This window comes from Sus scrofa, chromosome 3 (genome assembly GCF_054392235.1).
Source record: "Sus scrofa isolate SSC_HxYL_T2T_F1_AM1 chromosome 3, Sscrofa_HxYL_maternal_Yorkshire_Landrace_v2.0, whole genome shotgun sequence".
Taxonomy (NCBI): domain Eukaryota; kingdom Metazoa; phylum Chordata; class Mammalia; order Artiodactyla; family Suidae; genus Sus; species Sus scrofa.
The window spans coordinates 47,511,771-47,527,713 of NC_139385.1; the positions used below are offsets into that span (position 1 = coordinate 47,511,771).

At 67.1% G+C, this 15,943-nt stretch overlaps 5 protein-coding genes across 34 annotated transcripts; 2 read left to right on the forward strand and 3 right to left on the reverse strand.

Annotated features, from left to right (window-relative positions):
• Positions 1-18: 18 nt before the first annotated feature.
• JMJD8 (jumonji domain containing 8) lies at positions 19-2,841 on the forward strand. 20 transcript variants are annotated; one of them, XR_014841105.1, is made up of 10 exons: positions 19-189; positions 265-381; positions 569-617; positions 698-794; positions 879-947; positions 1,039-1,158; positions 1,246-1,313; positions 1,393-1,522; positions 1,608-1,703; positions 2,631-2,841. XR_014841105.1 is itself a non-coding variant. In XM_021086897.2 (10 exons), exons 1-9 carry the CDS (start codon positions 98-100, stop codon positions 1,686-1,688), a joined length of 828 nt encoding a protein of 275 aa, XP_020942556.1. In that variant the 5' UTR covers positions 19-97; the 3' UTR covers positions 1,689-1,703; positions 2,631-2,841. The 20 variants fall into 20 exon arrangements, 8 of the variants coding, with proteins under 8 accessions (XP_020942556.1, XP_084874314.1, XP_084874312.1 ...); XR_014841109.1 differs by having other exon boundaries at positions 1,126-1,158; XR_014841107.1 differs by having other exon boundaries at positions 265-363.
• On the reverse strand, positions 1,735-4,406 carry STUB1 (STIP1 homology and U-box containing protein 1). The gene is made up of 7 exons (XM_003124708.6): positions 4,129-4,406; positions 3,433-3,631; positions 3,179-3,344; positions 2,612-2,699; positions 2,403-2,459; positions 2,199-2,315; positions 1,735-2,121 (listed from the first exon to the last, which is right to left on the reverse strand). Exons 1-7 carry the CDS (start codon positions 4,285-4,287, stop codon positions 1,996-1,998), a joined length of 912 nt encoding a protein of 303 aa, XP_003124756.2. The 5' UTR covers positions 4,288-4,406; the 3' UTR covers positions 1,735-1,995.
• Positions 4,407-4,468: 62 nt separating this feature from the next.
• LOC100524737 (uncharacterized) lies at positions 4,469-5,927 on the forward strand. Of its 4 annotated transcripts, none has more exons than XM_021086899.2 (5): positions 4,469-4,723; positions 4,796-4,889; positions 5,046-5,205; positions 5,385-5,537; positions 5,635-5,927. In XM_021086899.2, exons 1-5 carry the CDS (start codon positions 4,596-4,598, stop codon positions 5,736-5,738), a joined length of 639 nt encoding a protein of 212 aa, XP_020942558.1. In that variant the 5' UTR covers positions 4,469-4,595; the 3' UTR covers positions 5,739-5,927. The 4 variants fall into 4 exon arrangements, with proteins under 4 accessions (XP_020942558.1, XP_003124747.1, XP_003124748.1 ...); XM_003124699.5 differs by having other exon boundaries at positions 5,657-5,927; XM_003124700.6 differs by having other exon boundaries at positions 5,763-5,927.
• A 189-nt stretch (positions 5,928-6,116) lies between these two features.
• On the reverse strand, positions 6,117-8,818 carry RHBDL1 (rhomboid like 1). 8 transcript variants are annotated; one of them, XM_021086890.2, is made up of 8 exons: positions 8,667-8,818; positions 8,041-8,199; positions 7,588-7,812; positions 7,361-7,509; positions 7,118-7,230; positions 6,943-7,043; positions 6,792-6,852; positions 6,117-6,716 (listed from the first exon to the last, which is right to left on the reverse strand). In XM_021086890.2, the coding sequence occupies exons 1-8, from the start codon at positions 8,703-8,705 to the stop codon at positions 6,445-6,447; spliced, it is 1,119 nt and encodes a 372-aa protein (XP_020942549.1). In that variant the 5' UTR covers positions 8,706-8,818; the 3' UTR covers positions 6,117-6,444. The 8 variants fall into 8 exon arrangements, with proteins under 8 accessions (XP_020942549.1, XP_020942548.1, XP_020942547.1 ...); XM_021086889.2 differs by having other exon boundaries at positions 8,041-8,202; XM_021086888.2 differs by lacking the exon at positions 6,943-7,043.
• Positions 8,819-10,102: 1,284 nt separating this feature from the next.
• RHOT2 (ras homolog family member T2) lies at positions 10,103-15,666 on the reverse strand. Its single transcript, NM_214325.3, is given in 19 exon segments — positions 10,103-10,709; positions 10,972-11,174; positions 11,252-11,374; positions 11,478-11,558; positions 11,655-11,785; positions 11,866-11,966; positions 12,059-12,201; positions 12,278-12,362; positions 12,506-12,626; positions 12,713-12,821; positions 12,957-13,055; positions 13,130-13,231; positions 13,321-13,429; positions 13,505-13,557; positions 14,014-14,067; positions 14,994-15,037; positions 15,118-15,199; positions 15,300-15,358; positions 15,501-15,666. Coding segments are annotated over 19 exon segments (1,863 nt in total). The 5' UTR covers positions 15,538-15,666; the 3' UTR covers positions 10,103-10,582.
• Positions 15,667-15,943: the final 277 nt, after the last annotated feature.

The following is a 15,943-nucleotide window of genomic DNA, read 5'->3' on the forward strand; positions in this document are numbered from 1 at the left end:
TCCTTCCGGGGCGGGCCCAGAAAGCTGCTTCCGGCAGCCGGGCCGTCGCCCTGACAGCGGGGCTCTCGGGGTGCCTCGCGGCAGCGGCGGCGGGCTCATGGCGACGGGGGCGCGGCCATTCCTGCTGCTCGCGCTCTGGGCGCTGGCGCGTCCAGCCAGGAGTCCCGGGGAAGAGGGCGACGGAGGGTGGTGAGCGATGACGGGCGGGCGGGCGGGGCGGGCGGTGGGGCGGCACGGGGCACTGATGAGCGGCTGCGTCCGCAGGCGGCGGCGCGAGCCGGCGGCGCCGGCCGTCGTGGTGGAGGAGGAGCGCTGCACGGTGGAGCGCCGGGCGGACCTCAGCTACGCCGAGTTCGTGCAGCAGTACGTGCACCCTCCCCGGTAGCCACACTCCCCACGCTCCAACACCCGTCACTAGGGCTCCCCCTGCACCACTGAGCCGAGAAGCTGGTCTGCCGGCCTGTCCTCTCGAAGCTCCCCTTGGGCTCGGGAGGGCCAGGGCGGCGGCAGCGGCGGCGGCGGCGGCGGGCGCCCATCGGACCTGGCCGTAACCTACCCTTCCTTCTAGCTACGCCTTCTCCAGACCTGTCATTCTGCAGGGGCTCACTGACAACGCGGTAAGTGCTCACGCCCGTCCTGGCCACCTCTGGCCCCTACCCCGGGCCTGGCCCCTAAGTCCTCTCCCCATCCCAATCAGAAGTTCCGGGCCCTGTGCTCCCGTGAAAGGCTGCTGGCCTCGTTTGCGGACAGCATGGTCCGGTTGAGCACTGCCAACACCTACTCCTACCAGAAAGGTGAGCTGCCCCACTCTGCTTTCAGCAAGCACCCTGCAGGCAGCAAGCACCAACCAGTCCTGACCACCCTCTTTTAAACTGCAGTGGACCTGCCCTTTCAGGAGTATGTGGAGCAGATGCTGCACCCTCAGGACCCTTTCTCCATGGGCAACGGTGAGCCAGATCTGGGTGGTCATGGGGTGAGGTGACTCAGCGGTGCCCACATGCCAAGATCCCTGCATCCTCCTGTGTTCTCTGCCGGCAGACACCCTGTACTTCTTTGGGGACAACAACTTCACCGAATGGGCATCACTCTTTCAACACTATTCCCCACCTCCATTTGGTCTGCTAGGTACCACTCCTGCTTACAGCTTTGGGATCGCAGGTGGGTATCCTGCAGGACCAGGGGACGTGGAGACTAAGCGGGAGCGGGTTAACCCTGCTGACCAGTTACGTGTAATTCACTCCACAGGAGCCGGCTCTGGAGTGCCCTTCCACTGGCATGGGCCCGGGTTCTCGGAGGTGATCTACGGCCGCAAGGTCAGCACAGTGTGAGGGCTGAACCTTGAGGTTCACTGACCACAACACAGCATGACCTTGTTGCTCCTTCCACCCTCAGCGCTGGTTCCTGTATCCCCCTGAGAAGACACCCGAGTTCCATCCCAACAAGACCACACTGGCTTGGCTCCGGGACACATACCCAGCCCTGGCACCATCTGCACGGCCCCTGGAATGCACCATCCAGGCCGGTGAGGTCAGTGGTTGGCAGGCAGGGGCTGGGCCGGGCCAAGGGCCTGCAACCAATCCCTGTGCCTTTCTCACCCCATCCACTAGGTGCTGTATTTCCCTGACCGATGGTGGCACGCCACACTCAACCTTGACATCAGCGTCTTCATCTCTACGTTCCTCAGCTAACCCAGGGGGTGGCTGGTAAGCCGTTGCACACCAGCACACGCCCCCATAGTGCTCACAGATTTTATTACAGGGACAGTGGTGGCAGCAGCAACCTCGGCCTGGCCCACCCTCACCTGCCGCTTCTGGCACAGGAGGATGGGGGAGCCTCATGGCCCAGCAGAACTGGTGGGGCTGGGGCTGGGGATACCAGGGTGGGGATCCAGGGACACGAACTATGTACAGAGGCTAGGGGCTGCTGCCCCAAGGCCCTCCCAAGAAGCCAGGATACTGGGCAGGGTGGGTGAGGGGCCCACCCACTTGCCCTGCCTCAGTAGTCCTCCACCCAGCCATTCTCCGAGATGAACGCATCAATGACCTCCTTCATGGCCAGGTTGGGGATGAGCTGTTCCTGGGTCAGGGGGCTCCGAGTCACAGGGTCAAAGTGGCCCACGCGCTGCAGTGGCAACAGGATCAGAATGAGAAGATGCCCAGTGGGTGTGGGCCCTGCCCCCAGCGGCTACGGACCCTTACCTGCAGGTGCTCCTCAATGTCCTTGCGGTCATAGGTGATGCCACTGGGCGTGATGCACGGCTCCCGCATCAGCTCGAAGCTGATCTTGCCACACAGGTAGTCAGGGATGTCTCGCTTCTGCAGCACCCAAGCTCAGGTCAGGAGCGGGAAGGGGCACTGCCCTGGCTCCTGCTACCCACAGGGCCCAGGGAACAGGCAGCTTACCTTTCTCTTCTCATCCACCTGGGAGAAGAGCTCATCCATGTCTGCCAAGTACTTATCCTACAAAAAACCAGGCAGCTCCAGAGAAGCTTGAGCCCCTGTCGCCTTTCCCCAGGCACCCCGCCCACAAAGACCCAACAGGAGCCAGGGTCACCTCACATCACACACGTGCAAATACACACAGGACCCACACGTGGGCAGGGCACCCTCACATGCTTGGCCTCGATGCAGGCCTGCTGGGCCCGGATGTGGCCGTCATCCTCTTCACCCTCGTGGTTCCGCTGACACTCTTCCAGCTCCCTGGGGTGGACCACACAGCTGATCAGAGATGGGTCTGGCCAGAGGAGATCAGACTCCACCTTGGGCCGATTCAGGCCCTGTTCCCTCATCTCCTGCTTTCCCAGGCTGGTCCTCAATAAACGCTTATGTTCACGACTCAGAATGGTGACTTTTGCGAGTTCCCGTCATGGCTCAGTGGTTAATGAATCCGACTAGGAACCATGAGATTGCAGGTTTGAACCTCGGCCTTGCTCAGTGGGTTAACGATCCGACGTTGTCAAGAACTGGTGTAGGTCGCAGACAACGGCTCGGATCCCGCATTGCTGTGGCTCTGGCGTAGGCCGGCGGCTAGAGCTCCGATTGGACCCCTAGCCTGGGAACCTTCACATGATACAGGAGGGGCCCTAGAAATGGCGAAAAGACACGAAAACAAAAAAACAAGGAAAAAAAGAATGGTGACTTTGGGAGGTGGGGTGGAGCCCATGAACACCACAGCCCACCTCTCACGCTCAGCCACAATGAGTCGAGTGAGGTAAGAGTGCAGCTCGTTCTCCTGGTGGATGCGCCGCTCCTCGATGCTGTTCCAGCGTTTCTTCTTGGCAATGCGCAAAGCACTGGGGATGTCATCCCCAAAATTGAGCCGCTGCTCCTTGGCCAGGTTGTAGGCTGGGGGAACAAAGGATCCGGGTAACCCTCGAGCCAGTCCCCCCGCCTGGTCCCAGGCACCCTGGAACAGGCCAGCCAGCAAGCCCACCTCGCTGCAGGTTGGCAATAGCCTCATCATAGCTCTCCATCTCCAACTGGCACTGCCCCAGGAAGAAGTGTGCTTTCACAGACTGGCTGTCCAGTTCCAGGGCGCGCCGGCAGTCAGCCAGGGCTTGCTCGTGCTGCTGCATCTTCAGGTAGCACAGTGCCCGGTTGGTGTAATACACTGCCACCAAGGGATTCCGGGTCTGGGGACCAAGGCCGGACCAGCCAACATGAGGGAGTGAGTTCAGCCTGCCCTTTCTGTCCTAGCTTGAGACCCACGGCTGGAATCAAGACACTAGAGGTTTCTCAGCACCCAGGTCTCTGGGCGCGGAGGAAGGGTGGAGCCTACCTGAGCCCGCCCCCTCGACTCCAACGAGTCTTGCGAAGACAGGTTTCCCAGACTCCTGAAAATCCCCAGCTTTGGGCTTGGACCCCCAGCCCAGTGGGCTGCAAGCACCCTGAAGCTCCCACCCGCCACAGTTCTCTGACCACCAACCCTGGCTCGGGAGCCGTAGCCTTGGCCTCTCTGAGAGAAGATCACTCAGTCCTCAGAGCCGAAGTGCATCCCCTCCGAAAGTCCGGTAGGGGCGGCCAGACAGGGGCTCCGGGGAGGACGCGGGGCCGAAGCCGCGGCGCGGCCCGGCCCGGCCCCTCCTCCGGCCCCGACGCCTGCCCCCTCCCGCGGCCCGGGCGCACTCACGATGGCGCGGCCGTAGCAGGCCGCCGCCTCCGGGTACTTGCGGCCCACGAAGAGCCGGTTGCCCTGCTCCTTTAGCTCCTGCGCGCTCGGGCTCTTCTCCGGGCTGCCGCCGCCGGCGCCCAGCCGCGCGCCGCTCTCCTTCTCCTCCTTGCCCTTCATGGCGCCGCGCGGCACGGCCTGGGCTCCGCTCCCAGGCTCCGCGCCCGGCCCGCCCAGCGCCCGCACCCCGAGCCCGCGATCCGCTCGGGCCCAGTCCTGCGCTCTGCCACCGGAACTTCCGGCCGTGCGGTTGGGCGGGGCCTCGCGTGCCCCCAACGCGCCGCGGGGGCGGGGTTGGCAGGGAGCGTGCGCTCGCGGCGACTCGACGCGCGGCGTCGGCAACCTGAGGAGAGCCGAGGTCGTCGGGGCGGAAGCCCACCCCGGCGCCCCGGCGCCCCGCCCCCGAAGCCCTGCCCCGGCGCGTGGACATGGCGGCGGCCCGCGGCCTTTGGGGCTGTGAGGACCCGAGCCTCTGGGCCGCCGTCCTGGGCCGCCACGGGGAAGTGCTCCGAGCGCGCGCGGGCCCCCAGGGGCGGCTGGAAGCCCTGGACCGATGGTAGGGTGATAGGGGCATCGGGTGGGCGGGGGACCCCCGTGGCCCGGAGTCGCCGTCACAGCTCTTCTCCAGGTATCGAGAGGCGTTGCCCGCAGCCATCGAGGGCCGGGAGGAGAAGCACGTGACTCGAGAAGAGCTGGGGCAGCTGCTGGCTTGGAAGCTGGCTGTGAGGAACTTCCCACTTGGGGGGCGGGGCCTCCTTCCGGGGCGGGGCGTAGCGGTGTGGGCGTGGGCGTGGCTCGCCCGGGGGCGGGCCCTCGCGCTGTGGGGCGGGGCCCCTAGCGAGGTCCAGCACCCGTGACCCCCACCCCGACTTGACCAGCGGGGCCGCTTCAGGCCGCGCCTGCATCAGCTCGTCAGCGCCAACGCCCCGGAGTTGGTGGTGCAGCACTCGGCTGCCGCCTTCCCCCTCCTGCCAGACATGCACGCCGCGGTCACGGAATTACGCGCCCTGCGGGGCGTGGGCCCGGCCACGGCCTCGGGTTAGTCGGGAGAGCCTGGCGCCCTGGCAGGGTCGCGGGCGGAACCTGGTCTGTTAGTACATTTGCCTGGGACATCGCCTGATGGCCACGTTCATGACACCAAGAGCTGTTGCGAATGGCAGCCCCGAAGGTGTCTTGAGGCTGGTGGGGCCTGAGTGTTGGCTGTTTGCTGCCCATAGCGGTCTTGGCTGCCGGAGCTCCCGAGGTGGCAGCTTTCATGTCTGAGGAGGCAGTGGCCGCGGTGCCCGGTCTGCCAGCCCTGCAGTACACCCTCAAGCACTACCTGCTGTACCTGAGCCGGGTGCAGGAGCGAGCCACAGCTCTGAGCCATGGTGAGGAGACTGCTGGCAGCGAGGGAGGGCATTCAGGACTCTGGTCAGGGTGGAGGGTGCAGAGCTTCCCAGCAGAGCAGGGTGACCTGGGCCCCAGACTCCCTGTTGCCCCTCCTTAGGCAGTGCCTCAGGGCTGTGGACCCCGCATCGTGTGGAGACAGCCCTGTGGACCTGGGCTATAGGGCAGAAGCTGTGCCCTGACCTGCTGCCCGACCTCGGTCCCAGCCCAGCCGCCCCCGAGGACTCCAGGCCAGCCAAGAAGCGCCGGACCCAGACCGACTGATTTGGCTGTGGCCCAGATCCTGCTCACCTGCTCTGTGACCTCAGGGCACAAGTCTCTGGGCCAGAGGCTGGCTGCTGTAGGAGCCCAATAAATGCTTGCTGAACTCACACCTGCCTGTGAGGCCCACAGTCCCTCCCCAGCCCGTCTGGCCCGTCTCTCACAGACGCAGCTCACGACAGGTGCAGAGAAGCAAGAGGGGAAGCCCAGGCGGCCCACGTGGAAGGAAGGGCCCTCGCAGTTTGCTCAGCAAGTTGAGAGGAGACCAGACCATCCCTCGGAGCCCTAGTACAGCCGCCTGACGCTGTGTAAAATATTTATTCATTCTCCAAAAAGGCTCAGACTGCAAGTCTTGGGGAAGAGGCCGGGGTAGGGTCTCCTCTGAGGTCACCCTTGGGGACCTCTACCACCTGGCGCGGCCCAGCAGTCCTACCCTCCCAGGCCTGGGAGGGGGCAGCTAGGGCTGGTGTAAGGCTTGATCTGGACTCCACGGGCCACAGGGGCCACCTGCCCCCACAGGGAAGCAGCAGCCTCGGGATGTACATTCACAGAGGGTGGACATGCAGGCCTGCCGGGTGGCTGGCCCGTGGATGCTGCACCCTGGCCGACGTGGCCCTGGGGGTCCTGTCATGGTGGGGGGGGGATGTGGGCCCCCAGCAGGTCGTAGGCAAAGACGTTCCAGAAGATGGCGAAGAGCAGGAAAGTGCCATAGGCAAGCAGCACCACCCACCAGCCACACTGGTCTCGAAGGCGCTCCTCGTAGCTGCGCAGGATGGTCAGGCCCATGCTGACACCCACCACCGCGCCCGCCAGGTGCGCCATGAAGCTGGGCTGTGGGCCGGAGGCAGGCAGTGGTGGGGAGAAACGCAGCCATACGGCCCGGCCCACCTCGGAGCTCACTGCAGAGGGAGGGCAGGTGAGAGGCAGCCTGGCGGGGGGGCCGCGCTCCCCGCCCCGCCCGGGCCCCTACTTACTGCACACCAGGGCCAGCACCATCCTCAGCAGCTTGTAGGGACACCGCATCCCAGCCCAGTTCTGATGGGGCATGAATGAGAGAGGCTGTGAGGCAGGCCCGCTGGGCCAGCCCCCTCAGCCCCCCCAGCCTCTCCCCAGGCTGCCTGTTACCATGACGACATTGGCCAGGTGTGCAGAGCACAGGGCGTAGACCCCGCCGGAGCCCCCCACCACAGGGGCCCGCATATCAGTAATGGAGACAGTCAGGGAGCCTGTGTGAGCAAGGGGAGAGCCATGAGAGGGAGGCCGGCCAGGGAGGTGGCCAGGGTGCACGCGCCGGCCTCACCTGCCAGCACACCAGCCAGGTAGAGCAGGCTGATGCGGAGCAGGCCGTGCACCATCTCCAGGGGCACCCCGATCATCAGCTGCAGGAGCGCGTTGAACCCCAGTTGCTCCAGCCTGACCATGCAAGGGCAAATGGGTGTGATGGGTGGGGTGTGCTGTGGGGCCACCAGCCCCCGCCCTGCCTCGAGGGGCCAAGCCCTCCAGGCGCAACCGGGGGAGGGTCGGTGATGGGTCCCCCACTCACCCCACGTGCATGAACATGTAGGTGAGGAAGCGCCAGGCACGGGCGCGGTGGCCGGGGTGGTATACGAGGGGGCTCTTCATGTACTCTGGGTGGTAGGTCTGCAGCACCCACTTGTTGAGTCGGGCCCCATAGCACAGGAACACGATGATCTGGGAGGGACGAGCGTCAGGGCAAGGCCAGGGGTGCAGGAGGCTCCTGGGGGGTGGGCGGCGGATGGGCAGGCCCACCTGGGCGAGGGTGACTGAGGCCATAAAGACGGGGGGTGGGCAGCTGCGGTGCCGGTAGAAGTACCAGTGACGATCCACCTCTCGGGGCAGGATCTCGTAGGCAACGTAGCGCACAAACCGTTTGTAGACACCCAGGCCCGGCTCGTCCAGCAGCCCATCCCGGGGCAGTGCCCGCTGTCCGTTGGCGATGGCCCGCTTGAAGCTACTTGAGCGCTTGCTGCTGATCTGGGGGGGTGGGGCCCGGGCATAGGCCGCCGTACTCCCCCCACTGCCGCCCTGCCTGAGCGGTCCCCCCAGGTCCTCACAGGGTCTGAGGGCCTGCCCCACGTCTCCAGCCCTCCCCAACAGGAAGGGCAGGGAGGAGCAGCTGCCTGCCCACCCCACTCCAGCCAGGGCACCGTGCCTGTCCAGGCCTGGGCCCCGCCCCAGCTGCCCACCCACTGTGGCACTGACCAGGTCCACCAGCTCCTGATAGCAGACCTGGCCCTGCTCGTTGCTCTGGGCCAGGGCCACCAGCATGTCCAGCTTAGCCGGGTCCAGGGGCAGCTCATGGCTGTGCACCAGGCCAGTAAAGGTATCTGCACCGATGAATCCTGTGTTCTCAGGGTCCAGCTGCTGGGATTGGAAGGGAGGGGGCCGGGCAGTGGCCGAGGCCTGAGGGTGAGCCAGGCCCCCAGACCAAACGGCTGGGCCAGGTCGGTGGAGAGACAGGCTCCAAGTATTCTGGGTCCAGGCCCCTGTGCCCACAAGGTCCTGGATGCAAGCACCGACTGGTGGTGCCTAGGTCCCAGGCCTCCAGCTCTCCAGGGGTCTCGCCACCTCATTTCTGCCCTAGCCACCTTGAGGGGTAGGACCAAGGTCTGAGGGCAATCACCACCCCCCCCCCGCCCGGTGGCCCCCCCCCCCCCCCCGCAAGGGGCTTGTTCTGGCTCGCCTTGTTCTGGGCTCTCAGGCTGCGTGCCAAGACCGTGCAGGGAGGGGGTTGGGCTGAGGGTCTCTGGGTGCTCGGCGCCCCCAAAGCACCCCAGGGCGTAGGGCCGCGACGGGGGCGGTGCCGGCGCTCCTATCTCCCCACGCACCTGCTCCTGGATAAGCTGCAGCAGCGAGCTCCTGTCCATAGAGCCGGGCCGGGGGCCGGGGGCCGGGGGCCGGGGGCCGGGGTTGGCGGCCGCGGCCGGGAGGGGCTGCTCTGCGGACGACTCCGCTCCGCCCCGCCCCTCCGGCTCCGCCCGCTCCGCTCCGCTCTGCGCCGCGTCACGGAGCCGCCCGCCCCCGCCGCACACGCCGCCGCCGCCGCGGCCGGCCCAGCCCCGCGCGCGCCCCGCACGCGGACGTGCCAGGGCCGGAACGGCGCGGGGCACCCGGTTCCCGTCCGGCGCGGCGAGAGCGGCGCCCCGGCGTCCCCGCCCTCCTCCGGGCTGCGGCTGCTCGTCCCGCGGGGCAGCAGCCGGGAAACTGAGTCACGCGGGGCACCCACACCCCTCCCGCGCCGCGCACACCCCCTTGTCCCCGGCGCCGACGTCACCTCCTCGGGGAGAGCGCCAGAGCAGAGCCCTGCAGGGACTTCGCAGCCCGGACTCCTTGAAGGCGCCGCCCTGTCCCGGCGCAAGGGGGCCCTACGCCCCCGCCGGGTGAGCACAGCGGCCACAGGCGACCAGCGGGGGTGAGGGAGGCCCCTAGGGGGACCACCTAGAGCAGGCGCCTTGGGACCGAGGCTCCTGAGCGTCACGAAGACCCCTGGTGGCCATGGGGGAGCCCCTCCTCCTCCGGAGGGCAGGTGGACCCCCTCCAACGAGGAAGATGACAGACCAGGACCGGGACCAGCAACCCTCATCACCCCGGTGGGGGAAGGTGGGGGCGCCTTCCCGTGCAGCTGGGCCTCAGGGCAGAGGCCGCAGCTAGAAACAACATGCAACCTGTCCCTGGAGACCAGAGGGGCTGGGGTCAGGTTTAACCCCCCTGCTGCATAGACAGTTCCTCCGCCTCTAGAAACAGCCCGCGGGGCTGGGAGAGGCCCTGGCTTGAAGGCCTGTCTCACACTGGGTGACTGATGGCAGAGGGGGCACTTGTGTGGCCAGGTCACCCCGGGGGCTGTCTCTGCTCCAAGCCAGAGCGAGCACCTTGGCAGCAGCTGCTGAACCCCAACCCCGAGCTAAGGCCCCTCTTCAGCCCAGGAAAGGCTCTCTGTCCTCATCCTCGGCCTGGACGCTCAGCACAGCTCAGCTCAGCTGAGAGGATGTGGAGGTCTGAGCGGTGGGCACACCTGGCTGTGGGGGTGTCACAACGGGAGGACCTCAGGTAGGAGGCCCGCCAAGGGCCTCAAGGGACAGAAAGGCTCTGAGGCTGCAGCTGGGCCCTAAGTGGGCCTCACCCTGGCCCGAGACCTCAGGAGGGTGACCCAGGCCCAGAGGGGAGACCGGGGGGCGGTGTCAGGAGTGACGTCTGCAGCCTGCACCAGACCAAGGACGTGTTTTAGCTGATTCAAGAAATCAGTTTCGGAAAGTAAGACCCAATATAGAAAAAACACAGTGAAGTTTAATCTGGAAGCCCTATCTCATCATCTGTGGTGAGGGGCACAGCCCCGGACCTGTCTCCAGACAGGGTGGGGTGTGCACAACAGTCCAGCCACTTCTTGCCCGCCCTCCCCCACCTCCGGCCCAAAGCTCTGCCTTCTTACCCTGTTCCTACCCACCGGCCGCCTGGGAAGGAGGGGTGGAGCCCTGAGAATTAGGGTCTGGGGTCACGGCCTTCCTCACCCAACATCCTCCAGTCCCTCTGACATGGCGCCCACAGAGGAGGCGTGGCCCAGTGTCCTCGGCAGGGTCGGGTGCTAGGGGCTGGGAGCCCACCCTTGGGGCTAAGGTGGCAGCAGGGCTGGCCTCAGAAGGGAAGCTGAGACGGAGCACACCTGCTCCTCGCCCTCCCCACCCCCCGAGCAGGTGGCCCCACGCCAGTGCCCCAGGGGCCCTGAGATCAGACGGTGGGGTCCTGGGGCTCATCGGCTCTTCACCAGGACCCTGTAGAGTGAGAAGCTGAGGATGGCGGCGACAGCGGCCCCAACAGCCCCCAGCGCCACCCGGAGCCAGAAGGAGGTGGTGTGCAGCTCCCCGTGGACAAGGTGTCTGCAGGAGAGAGGCGGCCCCGCTGCTGTACCCTCCCACCTGCACTCCCAGCAAGCGGGGCCTCACCCAGCCGCTCCCTATCCGTGCCCAGCACAGCAGGACCCCACACATCGGGGCAGCCCGAGGCCAGGCCCCAAGGATCCCACCCAGGCGTCAGCACTGGCACCAAGGCCCGTCCCGCAACGCTGACACCAGAGCTGCCCCCACCCAGCCCGGGCCAGGGGAGGGTCTCCCTCACAGGGGCCTCCTTGCTGGTACCCACGGGAAGGTGGCCATGGTGGCAAGCCGGGCGAAGACGGCCGTGCTGGGCTCGGCCGGGCCAGCGCAGGAGAACAGGGTCGGAGCGGGCAGCCGGTGCCGGCGGCAGAACTCCGACGGGGACAGGCCGGGTGGCGAGAGGCCTTCGGGCAAGTCGGCCTTGGAGGAGATGAACAGGCAGGGGATCTGCCCGTCCATGTAGTGGCGCTGTTGGGGCAGGGGCCGTGTGAGCAGGAAGGTGGCCCCCGGCCCCCGGCAGGGCCCCCAGGGCGGCGGGACCTTGCCTTGTAGACGCTGGCGCACAGAGCGAAGGAGCCAGGGTCACTGCTGTCAAACATCAAGCAGGCAACGTCACAGGAGGCGTCGGCCTCGGCCGTCAGCAGGCTGTCCGCGGCCACCTCGCAGAGCTGAACAGGGGGCGGCCTCAGAGGGGCGCCAGGCTCGGTCCCTCAGGGGCAGCTCCCCCGGCCGGCATGCTCCCGGCCCACCGTGAGGACCCCCAGCACTCACGATCAGGTACTTCTCCTGGCCGCCGACCCGCACCGTGTCGATGGCGTAGACGGAGGGCTCCTCCGGGGGCCCCCGGGCATCCTGGTGCCGAGCAGGGAGGCAAGCGCTGGAAGCCCAAGGCCTGAACCTCTGCCCCCTCCCCCCCCCCGCCCCCACACGCCCCGGGCAGACACTCACCCCTAGGCCACGGCCGAGGAAGGCCCGCAGGAAGGAGGACTTGCCCACTCCCCGGGCCCCCAGCACCTTGCACAAGAGGACGTTTCGCTGCGTCTGCCCCTTTTCCTGGTCCAGCCTCTTCTCCCTGGTGACTGCACACAGGGAATGAGCATGAGCGGGAGGGTGGCGCTGTGGGAGGTGCCGGGGGCGCGGGGGGCAAGCAGGCACCCACCTGTGATGGCGTGCGCCTGCGAGTCCTGCTCGCAGAGGGTGGGGTAGCCCAGGTAGCCAAGGTGCTCGAGACAGCGCCGGACGTCCAAGTAGGTCACCAGGCTGGGGACAGGAGAGGCGGGGGAGCTGCCGTCACGGCGGCGCGGGGGGGGGGGGGGGGGGGGCGGGGGCGGGGCCGCGGTGGGCATACGTACGTCCACTGGCAGAGGTACCCGTGCAGGGGCAGCCGACCGGCCTCGGTGCGGACGGTGTCGGGGAGCTGGGGACCCCAAGGAGGGCCGGGAAACACGCTGAAGAGGCTCTCGAGCTCCGCCGGCGAGAGGGCGCCGTCCCGGTCCTGTGGGCAGAGGGGCTGCGGTGACAGCTGGGGGGGGCGATGGGAAGGGGGGGCTCCGCGGGCACAGCGCCCTCACCTGGTCGTGCTTTTCAAACATCCTCTGCACAAACTGGTAGCCTTGGTGGTTGAGCTCCGCACTGCAGCCGGGGGGCACGTGGAGCCTGTGGGAGCCGGGGCGTCTCGAGTGGGCACCCCACCTGCCCTGCCACCGCACCTCTGTCCTACCCAGGCCACCCAGCCCGGAAGAAGGCCCCACCGCCCCCGCGGCCAAGGCCCTGGAGCCCCGAGCCTGAAGGGCACCCACGCGGGGAAGAGGTAGTCGGGCGTCAGCTCGAGCGAGTCGCTGTAGCCAAAGCGCCTCAAGATGGTCCACGTGGTCTCGTGGCGGCCCCGCTGGATGAAGAGCGTGTTCAAGAAAAGGAAGCCTGCTCGGGAGGGCAGAGGAGAGGTTGCACCCGGCACAGCCCAGCCTCTCCCCAGGGCCGGGGCTTGGCCAGGGCGCCGGCCTCACCGTCCAGGGTCAGCCGGTCGTCCTGCACGCCTCCCGCCACGTTCCTGCTCACCACCAGCTTCACGTCCTCCAGGGCCTGCGGGGCCAGAGGGTGCCCGAAGCAGCACGTCTGCCTCCGAGAGAAAGTGGCCTCCCGTCAGCCAGCTGCCAGGGGGGCCACTCGGTCCATCCGGAAGGCGGCCGAGGTGGGGGCTGCGGCCGCAGCCGAGACGGGTGGGCGCCCCAGGAGACAGAGGGACCACACCTGGAAAGCGTTGAGCTCCTGGTCACTGAGCGCCTGGTCCATGTCCTGGTCTGAGAGCCTGAAGATGCGGGTGAGGGCCTGGGCGCAAGCGGGCCTCAGCTGTGGGGACAGCGGCTCAGCACACGCCTGCCCCTCCTACCCGCTCGCCCTCCCTGCCGGTGCCCACTGCCCACCTGCTTGGCCTCAGGGTCATAGAGGGGGGCGGTGGGGTGCAGCACAGCCTTCTGTGCGTAGTAGAACAGCTCCGAGATGTTTTTCAGGTTCTTGGCCGAGCACTAGGACACGTGGGAACAGACTCAGAGGTGAGGCAGGGCCCCGCACCCTGGCCTCTGAGGCCCTGGCACCCCTCACCCCGTGTGCTCACCTCCACGCAGGTCTCGATCTCAGGGAACTGGCTCATGATGGGCAGCACAGCCTCCATGGAGCCCCCCGGCCGCAGGTCCGACTTGTTGCCCACCAGGATGATGGGGACCCTGGGAGAGAGGCCCGAGGTCAACAGGGGTCAGGCGCCGGCAGGCCCAGCCCCTTGCCCAAAACTTGCTTGTTACCTGGGACCCCTCCTGGTGTCCCCATTCACCAGTGGGATCCATTTGGTTCGGATCTGAAAGGCAAGACCTGGCCATGAGAAGAGGGGGCCCGCCCGGCCCACAGCCCCGCAAGGGGAACTCATGCTTGGCTCAAAGAGAGACGTGGGCAGCCCAGGCGCACTGAGGGCCAAAGTCACGACCACTGGCAATGAGGCCGGTGAGAGAAACCAGCAGGCAGGACCTCATCTGGTCCCAGCAGCTCCCAAACATGAGCAACGGATGTGGGGTCAGCAGCACCCCCCTGCTGGCCTCAAAGGTTCGCTTGCGGCCGTCCACGCTCTCTGCAAGATGCAGGATCATGAGACCTCTGGGGACGCTGCGGGGGTCTGGACCATGAGGATCCCCAAAACACTTGTTAAGAGATGGGGTGCAAGTCGCCCCCACGTGGGGTGTGTGCAGAGAACCGGGGGCTGACCCGGCTGGGTGCCGGTGACAGGGGGACGGGCTGGGCAGAGAGCTCCCTTGCTCACCTTCTCGACGGTGGTCTCCTCCGACACGTCATATACCACACACACCACGCTGGCCTGTGGGCAGAGGAGCGGTGTGTGGTGTGATCTGAAGCTTCCTGCTCCACTCACAGACTGCACAGGATCAGGCTCAGGGACCACGGCAGCCCGCCCCTCCAGCTGGCGCTCCCCGGCCGAGTCACACCAGCGGCCACTCACACCTCAGGCAAACCCTTCCCTGCCTGCTCCCGCCACAGATGCCAGGCTCCAGGATGGCAGCTCTGGTCCAGTCCCCTGAGGGCTCAGGACAAATACGGCCACTGTGAAACTTGGCGCCGCCACCCCAGCCTCAGCCCTTGGCTCCCTGGTCACCACAGGCAGTGCCAATGACCAGGACCACAACACAGGGGAAAGGGCACCTCGACAGCTGCTGCAGGTAGCTGCGGCCTGCATCCTTGCCCAGTGGTACCCTCAGGACATAGCAGCAGCTGCTGGGGGATCAGGCAGGACTGCCGGGGCAGCGCCTACACCCCCAGCTTGGTCCAGGCACAGGTTCTCCTGGTGACAGGGAAGCAGAGGGTTGTGCGGCCCACAGCCTTGGCCACAATACCCACTGCAGCCCAGAGGCCCAAGACACCGGACTGAGTAAGGGGTGGGGAAGGACAGCTGGGCACAGCCGTTTAAGGGATCACTGTCACGGACCTGGAGGCTGCTCCCAAGGTCCACCGGGAGAGGGAAAGCCAGGGAGACCTGGCCAGCCATGTGGGCAGGAGGGAGGAAAGGTCCCTCTCTTCCCCAGCTCCCAACAGGGTGCATCACCGGCACCCCAATAACCCTTAGAGCTGACAGGTCACGGCAGAATTAACGAGGCTGCAGACTCGCTGGGCACCTTAATCTCATCCCTCAGAAGGTGAAGCCGATCAGGCCAAAAGCACCACCCCCGGGCCTGAGCCCTGACCCCAAGGCCCAGCACCTCCTTCCCGAAGCTTCAGAACACCCTGTACCTTCTGAATCTCGTCCTGGAGCTCCTCGGCTGTCTGCTCAGCTTCTGCATGGGAAAAAAACCCCACTGCGGACCTGCCAGAAGCGCCAGCTCCTGGACAGAACCGCGGGCCGAGGCCTCTGTACCTGAGTAATCCACGATGTGGGTGGGAACCTTCTCTGGGGTGACGTCCGCGGGAATGGTGATCTCTTCTGCCCGAGGGGGGACCTGGGGCAGAGGCGGCCGTGAGGGCAGCCGGGAAGGGCTGAGGGCGGCGGCGGCGCCCAGGCCTGGGCTCCCCCTGGGCGCGGGGCGTGCTCGGCCTTACCTCTTCGGGGAACTCCTCGCCCACCAGCGACAGGATCAATGACGTTTTTCCTACCTGGGCTGCGCGCGGGGGCGGAAGAGGCAGGCGGCGCGGTCAGCGCAACGGCCAAAGTGGCGGCGCCCCGCCCCAGCCACGACCAGCCGCTGCCCCAAGACCCCGACCCGGCTCCGGCCCCCGCCCGGCCCGGGCCCGGGCGCACACCCTCGCCCAGCAGCAGGATGCGCACGTCTCGCTTCATGGTGACCGCAGAGAGCGGCAGCCGAACCCGGACGCAGACCCCCGTCCCCGAACGCAACCTCGACTGCAACCCCTGCCCAGGCCCGCGCTCTACAGGCGCCCGCACTTCCGGCCCCAGCGCGCGCAGCCGCACTAGCTAGCGGGGCGGGGGCATGGACCAGAGCGCCTGGCTGCGCCGCGGCGCCACCGCGTGGGCGTGCTGGGCACTGCAGGCGCACCGCCGGCCGGAGGGGCAGGGCTTCTGCCCCAGGTGCCGCCGCCCCCCTCCCCCCCCCCCCCCCCCCCCCCCGGAGCTCGCAGGTGGGCAGGCCTCCAGGCCTCCCCTGCAGGGTCGGGGCAGGGAGCAGGAGGCCTAAGGGTAGGTCAACAGCTGATCTCAGGTCGGAAGGGACAGCCGAGCCCGGAAA